Here is an 8,090-nt window from a genome sequence, read left to right as displayed (position 1 = left end):
CTGAAGGTGATACTATTGATCTCCATAAGGTCCACTTTTGAATGTGAAATAAGATGTAAGCAAGCAACAAAATAACTCAGAAAAAAGCAAATATCCCATACTTACACAGTTTATATGGTCAAAGATGAATTCCTGAGCTGCTACTTTCTCAGAGAACTCAAACAGCTGGATCTGGCGTGCCCGAGCATAGGGGAAGATGTTGTAAAGGAGACATTAATTATTATCAAAAAGCTGAGCTTTTTAATCCAGTGTTTCCTTTAGACAAATGAAAGAATAATGCAAGAGTCTACTCTGCCCCTTCCTAAACTGAGAAGTTCAGCTCGATACAAAGAGTTAGAGGCACAGCTTTACATTAACTGGTTTCTCCTTTTTGCAGGAGAAGAAAGATCAGCCTTTAATGAAAGGGAAGAGAAGCCTCTGGACTCACCTAAAGCCTCTACGAAGAGGCAGAAGTATCTTAAAGGCTCCAGCTGGGACGTGGGTCTAAAGTGCTCACAATTTGTGGTGCGCCGTAAGTTAGGGAACAGGTTTATGAGATTTTATATTTCTTGTTTTTAAAAATTTCAGGCCAGGTCTTTAAAGAAAATTTCAGGTCTTTAAAGAAAATCCTGTCTGCAGAACGTGTTTTTGTACTCGCTTTGTAGTCTCCGCTTGGCATAACATGGATGTCTGTGGTGACGAGGCAGATAACGGCTCTCACACCTCCTCCTGCTGCCCACAGGGTGTCTGCCAGGGCCACGGCCAGCGCCTCCCCTTGCTCCTGCCGGCTTATCCTGCAGAGCCTGGAGGGCAAGAGACAGGGACATGGGGCAGGGATGCTGGGGGCCGGGGGGTTGGGGAAGGTCTGTGTTGAGGGTCCGTCCTCGCGGATGCTGAGAGCCCCCCAACCCTGAGGCTGAACCCAAGTGAAACGGGCCCCTTGCCAGCTGAGGGCTGGATCGGACCCCAGAGGTCCTGCCCCGCCTGAGTTATCTGGTGGCTGTGAGGACTGTGCAGGCATAACAAGTGGGAATGCAAAGATGCAAGGGGATTTGTGCAGAAGGCAGCTGTGCCCATCTTCCCTGAAATTTCCACTTTTCACTTGGTGCCATTGCTGCTGCTGGTGCGGACATGCTTCCCGTGTGCTGGGAGCGATGTGTCTGCTGTGGGGGCTTTCATCCTGGCTGGGGCTGCCGCGTGGGTGTCCCTGGCACCAAGGGCTGAGCTCTGCCTTCCCCTTCCCAACGCTGTCCACAGCACGCTCGGCACCCAGAGCCAACGTTGGCTGGCAGCCTGGTGAACATCCATGCAGCGCCGATGCTGCGCAAGCGCTGCCGGCAGGCTGTGAACACAGCACCAGGGAGTGGGACAAGGAAGCAAGCGCCACTATTACAAAACCAAATGATTTGGTGGGAAAAAGCCTTGCCTGGGAGTCAGACAAGGCTTTTCTCCTGGGTGCAAATCTCCATCTGTAGCTGCAAACCTGAAACTGGGTCTAGTTCGGTTAAACCTAGACGTTGGCGCTAGTCTGTCTTAGTCCAAATAATGCAAGGAAATAGTTTCCATGTGTCCTGTGGGAAGGCTCAGCTTCTTACCTTTCCAGGTGAGTATATTCCGTGTTTCTTACGAAGAGCAGGTATTTAATGATGTGCGCTTGTACAGCCATCAGAATGGCTCTTGTTCCCCCCTAGAAACAGAAAGACAACACTTTCCAGTGCTGAACTAGCATGTGCGATGTCAATCTCCTGGAAATCACAGCAGTCCCTGGCCAGTCTAAGCCATCCTGCTGACAGTATCAGGGGGGTAATTTTTTTTTCCCCTGGGAATTCAGGAGTGCTGCTGACAACTCCTGAGCTAAATGGAAAAGTAAATTGAAAAAGATCTTATGTGCCCAAAACCAAGAAGCCTTTATGCAAGAAAAGACTCCAGAGTGGCCCTGGCTGCGTGCTCATGTGGAGGGGAGGTCCCGGGCAGGGGTCTCTCCCTTGCAGCGCTGCAGCTGCAGGGAAGGGCTCTGAGCTGCAGGTACCACGTATGCCTAGAATCACCATGGCTTATTTTTTCTCTCCTCCAGCCTTGCAGCAAAGGGACCAGGGTCTTGAGGCAGCGTGGGGCTGACGTGGGACCATGCACGAGGGTGACCATGCCCAGTTCTCAGCCGTGCTGTCTGCACACGTCAGGGCTGTCGTCCTCTCTGCAGTCACAGAGCCTCTGAACTCAGGGAGTTTCACCTGCATTTGTAAAAAGCATTTTAGTCTCCTGGGGGGTTAAAGGGATTTGCAATTTTAAGTGTGTATCTTGGTCTTCTGCTTTTTTGGGGACAGTATTATGATGGTAAATAAGAAAGAAGAAAACCTCCTTTCAGTAAATGAAAATGTAGGTAAATTCACCTATTTGATTTCCAGGTGGGGCAGTAAGAAGAAGGTAACTCTAATTCCCAAAAGAGAAACAGGCAAGTACCATTCATTTGTGCCCACCTACAACAACCTGCTGCTTCTCACTTGAGCCTTCACTTTGGAAGCATTTAACACCGTGGTATTTAAAGTTTGTGTCTGCAGCGTGCTGCTGATCAGGACAGCTCATCCCACTTCCAGACACGCTTCAGTGTCTCCACTGCGAGGGCAGCTGGAGCTTTGCTCAGGACAGCTGTGGAGCGTGGCTGCGGCTGGAAGCCCCTGCAACCTGCCCTGTGGAGAAAGCTCAGCTGGGCAGGCATGCAGAGCACAGGGTGCAGGTGTGCAGAGCGTGGGGTGCAAGCGTGGGGTGCAGGCGTGCAGAGCATAGGGTGCAGGCATGGGGTGCAGGCGTGCAGAGTATGGGGAGCAGGCATGTGCACCACCGAGGCACCCAGCGCTGGCTGCCGGCTCCTGCAAGTGGCTGAGATTCTGGGGAGACGGTGCCCGTCGCTGCGCCAAAACATTTACCTTTTCTGCCTCCAAAGCATAGGCCAGGTCAGAGTATGGCTCGCGAAACCTGAAGTACGCTTTTGCCCATTCGGAGCTGAAGAGGTTGAACACATTTCCAAATAGCAGTTTTCGCAGACCCTGTGGAGGAGGAGAAAGATGGGCTGGGTTCAGTTCCCTTCATATCCTAGCGTCGTGGAGGATCTTTAACGTCAGAGGGGCCTCGGGATACAGGTTCAGCGTGTGTGCTCACAGACAGAGCCGTGTAAAATTGTCTACTGAGAATCAGGCCCCATAATTTCAAAGCAAAGATGATGTTTGTGGTTAATGCAGTGACTGACTTCACTCAGCATTCAACCACTCCTGCGAAGTACAGTTGCAGTGTGTAAATAATTTACATTCGGATACACTGCACCTTTTGGGGGAAGACCTGGGCAAGGCGCTTGCCATCATCAGTGGCACCTCTGGGGACAGAATTCAACATCTACATTTGCCTGTGCAAACCCCCTATAAAGCGCTTGTGCAGCAGTGGCCAGGGGGGCGCAGCGCTGGTGGGAAGCAGAGGAGGGTTCATCTGTGGCCTCCGCCTTGGAGGGCAGGCCTGGCCAAGCGTGGCCTGGACCCGTCCAGGCACATGCAGTCAGCTTTTGGGTTGGCAGCTGAACTAAAAGAGAAAGTTCAAAAAAACATGTGGCTTCCACCTAAAATAGATATGCTTGCAATCTCTAACTGTATCGGTGAGTTTCATTTATGGTAATTTTTAACACAAGCACATTGCCACAAGGCCAGGTGGGTGCTGTTCACCAGGGGGGCAGTGGGGGGTGATGGCCCCAGCTGCTCCCTTCCTTCTCCCGTGTTGGGTGCTGCGAGGGACCTGCCTGGGCGCGGGTGGCCAGGGGGAGTGAACCTGCCTCCTGGCCTCACCCTGCACCACCCCCAGTCTGTAGATGCTGCCTGGGCCCACCTGGAATGTTTTTCCTAATTAATTTTAATTTTGGTGAATGATGTATTTTGCTGAGCAAAGTAAACAAAACATACATCATGGCTCTTCCCATTAAAAATTGCTCACCGCTGATCTGGGTGATTTGTGCAAGCGGGTCATGAACTGGAGAAGATGGATTCACGTGAAGTTGACAGTAAGTGCGGTTATGTAGCTAAATCTCTTCAGGACTGGACATTTTTCAGATGTCTGTTCAGTAATGCAGCCCTGGCCAGGTTTTCACCTCTGGTATTAAGCCTTGGAGCTTCTCATTAAGTTTGTGCTCAAGTGACAGGGGACTGGTTTGGTGTGGGAGGTCACGGGCGGTAAGGCCGGCAGTAGAGACGATTCTGCCATCACCCGCAGAAATCCCCCAAGCTTCTGGTGAAGGCTCTTCATATGGGCAGGGGCAGTAGGCACCCGTCATTAGTGCTCTCAAAACCAGGTATTTGGGTGAGAGTAGAAATACCTTACTGATCTCCTGAACTTCTGCCTGCTGTTCTGAGGCTGTTTGCTAGGAAAGCACCAAAGAGCCGGGAAACATTACACTTTGTCATTTGACCTATTATCTAATGAGAATTATAGTATATCAGTTTTAAGGTTGTGTTGCAACCATGTTCTTTAAAAGTCTTGTAAATAAATCATTACAATTATATACTTCTGTTACAGCTAACAGCAGGCTGCAGCCTTCAGCCCAGCAATACGCTGAGCCTCCCGTAACGCCAGGTAAGGTTCCCGAGTCTCTTTCTTTTAACGAGATTAAATTACAGCTCATGCTTAATTCAGCAGGCCTGCTCACCATTGCCATTTCCAAGGAGATGGGACGGCCGCCCGTGTCTGGAGAGAGCAGGAGGGGCTTGGGGATGGCAGAGCAGGGGTGAGGTGCCGGCGGCTGTGGCCCCACGGGCTCTCCAGCTCCAGGTGCTCCATCGCCAGCGCTGACCCGGCGCCGCTGGACAGAGAGAGGAGCAGACGGTACATCATCCCACGGCTGCTGCCTCGCGTGTGCCAAAAGTTAACCCCCCCCCCAGTATTCCCAGTGGGGTGGGCACAACGACTCGGCGATGAGCTTACAGAGGGGCAGGGGGGACAGGATGCATGCTGTCAGGGAGCGCTGGTGTGTTTGACTTCCAGCTTTCTTCAAACATTACAAATACGTCCCTACAAGCTGACGACTGGAGTATAAAGTAATGTTGTGTTTGTCTGAATTACAGGGAATAAACCTCAGTGCTTTTCAACCTAAAGACACAGCAGGTTTTCCAGACACTTATATTTTAGAAATCTTAATTTGCTATCCTTTTTTCCTGTGTTCTAAAACTGACCATGAAAACTGTTACTTTTAGACAGAAAGGTTAATTTATGTTGGACTACTCTGCTGCTTTGATTTAGATCAGGAAGACATTCCTTTAAAATATCTGAAGAAAATGCATGTTTCTTAAAGGAGGAGAAATAAATCTCCATAAAGATTGTCTGCATATATAGATGTGTGATTTCCTCAATATGCTAACCTGGTGGAATAGTTGCAAAAAACACTAGACAAATACAACATGTTGCCTTTTAGAGAAACAGTTACCTGATGAGTTGTCCTGCTGATTTCCAAACTGAAAAGGGAAAATAAATACAAATTAAAAGAAACAACAAAGGCATTGCTAACATATGAAGAAACAGGAGGCCAGCCAGAAAAGAGCCCCAAAAGAAAGGAAGAGTAAAAGCTGTAGTGCTTGCATTACTGAGTACATGAAGACCTTTTCCCATGGTCACATAAGTATTGTAATAAAACATAACTTAAAAAATGATATTAAAAAAACACCTGGAATTAAAAATGCTATAATGAAGCAGAATAAAAATCTTACCCGTGGAAACTAAAAATTTCTCTCCATTTGTTTAGATCTGAAATTTTGCTGGTGATCTCCTCTAGCTCTGTCCATGGCATTGTGCGCTCAGCCTCCTGGTCACCCATCTGCAGCTGCCCGCGCTCCGGGCGATGCTGAGGGATGCGGGCACTGGGACTGCTCGGAAAGCGGCTCCCCCCAGACCCACGCCTCTGTGAGGCACCCGAATCCCTTCTGCCTGTCACCCCCTGGGGCTCAGCTCCCACCGTCACACTGTGATTAAACTTTCATGAGAGCCCGTCATAGTCTGTGTTTTTCTGTTTGCTGTATAAGCAGCATGAATGTTTTATGCCAGACACAGAGCTGTATGAAGCTGACTGCAGCTATGTGTCTGCACTGTAAGGGCTGGCTCCAGGCGTGGTGTGGTGCAGGAGCAGGGGATATTTTCCGGCTGCAGGGCTGCAGCTCCCTCTGTGTGGGCTGACAACAAGCAGGATGGAGTCTGGGCTGCGAGGGCTGGGTGGGAAGTGTGTAGCTCAAGGGAAAAAAAAAAAGCAGACTTAGCAGATGTCTGTAAAGTTGAGCAAATTTGCTGGGGAGATGAGCTGGAGAAAGGCAAAAATCCGTGCAGTGATGTTCCCTTGACTTCTGCCACTTGCTGTAGCAAGGCTGTCATGCAGGCGCACAGGTCAGGCACTGCATAGCTGAGCAGGGGGAAACCCACTGGTTTTGTGCTGCCGGGGTCATGGAAATCTCGTGGTTTGTTTTCTTCTCTTTCAGTCTGTGAGAACACACTGACTGGGGGTATCTGTCTAAGTTTCGGTGGAAAAAATGTGAGGTTGAGCTGATGTTAATGAGATGAGCCTGACTTCCCGTGGCGCAATGGGAAGCTGCTCTAGGTTTTCCCAGGTGTGCCTAAGCTCGGCCTGTCCGGGGCAGCCATACAGTCCAGCTCTGACGGCTTTGCATTCTCTGCAGGGTCATTTGGAACAGCTTGGCTCAAATCTTGGTTCATGAAAATGCAAACTATCTGGGCCAGCCTGCATGTGAGACATGAAATGCCCATTTTTTTCTTCCAGCTGAAGGACCCGTGGCTTTACTTGGCAAAAAAAGCTGCTCTCTTTTTTGGTGTGACACGAGCTCCAGTCTTTTGGCTTCCTAAAAACTGACAAAAAATCCCTTTGCCTCTATTGGAGTAGCTCTTCCTTATAGAAAGGGTAGAGTATCCACCAGGTTCCCAGCAAATTGAGTGTGAACCACGCATTTCTGCTTGGGAGAAGGCTGGGGAAGAGCCAGGTGGGAGCATTGTGCTGAGTCTGCTGGGGCGAGCACCACCTTGTGCTCATGGGGCGAGAGCTTTCGCACAGAAAACTCCCCCATGCGCAGGGGAGGCTTTGCGGCAGCAGCTCTGCACCACTGCGCTACCAAAGTCGTGGCTGCCAGAGTGCTTATACATGGGGATAATAAAACAAAGTTAGGGCTAACCTGTTCTTCTCACTCGCGTGTTCCCAGGTGTGGGGAGCAGAGGACAATTCCCACTGCAGTCAATGGGAGTTGGGTTCTTGAGCCCTAAGAATTGAATTTGGTTTGAAAGAAAGGTGCCCCTTAGGAGCTGGTCTGTAACGGCAAAGTGTACTCTACTGAGTGCATCTCTGCTTCATTTAATTGCCTCCCTAGGATGCATGCAGGCACAAAAGGAGTTTGACCTGGAAAATCAGCCAGTCAGTCCTTCCCTCTCCGATAAACACTGGCTTATCTCATGAGTTGATTCGTTATTAGCTCTTGTCATTTCTTCAGAGTTTTGACATAAGGAGACTAGATTTACCTATGGATTTGTAAATAGAATAAAATAGATCAAATTTACTCCACGTTTGTAAGTAAACTGGGATGGAGCAGACTGACGCAAACCAGGCTGTCTCTTTTCAGGGATTAGAAATCAGGGTGTGGGATAAGCTGCCTTTCCAGATTTGGAGAGTTCACCAAATTTGGGTACTTTATGGCAGAGGAGCATGAACCTGGCTCTGTAGAACTGGCCATCGCTGGGACCAGCCCCTGAGAAATGGGTGGAAGTGTCATTACCCATCTCTCCCTCACCGTGCAGACACCTTCCCAGCGAGCTGTGCCCTTTTGGAGACATCAGGTAAAACATCAGAGCAGTTGCTGTGGTGGGGAACAGTGTCCTGTACGCCGCTCCTGTGTTTTCCATCAGGAATGGCATCATCCTGTCAATAATGTGCTTGACATTGTGTCTTTCCGCAGAATGCCGGACTGAAATGTGGTTTTGCCCATCAAGTCCACATAACTTTCGGTGCTGGTGGTGATGACAAATTCAGGCACCAGGACAGCAAACAGCCCAGGACCTGGCTGCAGGAGGCAGAAATCCCCTGCCTGGTTCAG

General features: G+C 49.7%; 1 protein-coding gene across 1 annotated transcript in view; it reads right to left on the bottom strand.

Annotated features, from left to right (window-relative positions):
• The window catches only part of SIAH2 (siah E3 ubiquitin protein ligase 2), a 41,585-nt gene that overhangs the window by 30,049 nt on the left and 3,446 nt on the right, over window positions 1-8,090 (bottom strand). The window contains exons 4-8 of the mRNA XM_009334004.1: window positions 5,435-5,462; window positions 4,661-4,813; window positions 2,904-3,023; window positions 1,575-1,666; window positions 638-782 (exon numbers count right to left, since the gene is read on the bottom strand). Coding sequence (XP_009332279.1) covers window positions 638-782; window positions 1,575-1,666; window positions 2,904-3,023; window positions 4,661-4,813; window positions 5,435-5,462 — 538 coding nt within the window. The remainder of the gene's footprint in view (window positions 1-637; window positions 783-1,574; window positions 1,667-2,903; window positions 3,024-4,660; window positions 4,814-5,434; window positions 5,463-8,090) is intronic.

The sequence above is a fragment of the Pygoscelis adeliae genome, unplaced genomic scaffold, assembly GCF_000699105.1.
Source record: "Pygoscelis adeliae isolate BGI_AS28 unplaced genomic scaffold, ASM69910v1 Scaffold241, whole genome shotgun sequence".
NCBI lineage: Eukaryota > Metazoa > Chordata > Aves > Sphenisciformes > Spheniscidae > Pygoscelis > Pygoscelis adeliae.
The sequence above is the reverse complement of the archived record's forward strand: the minus strand, read 5'-3'. Positions and strand labels throughout refer to the sequence as shown.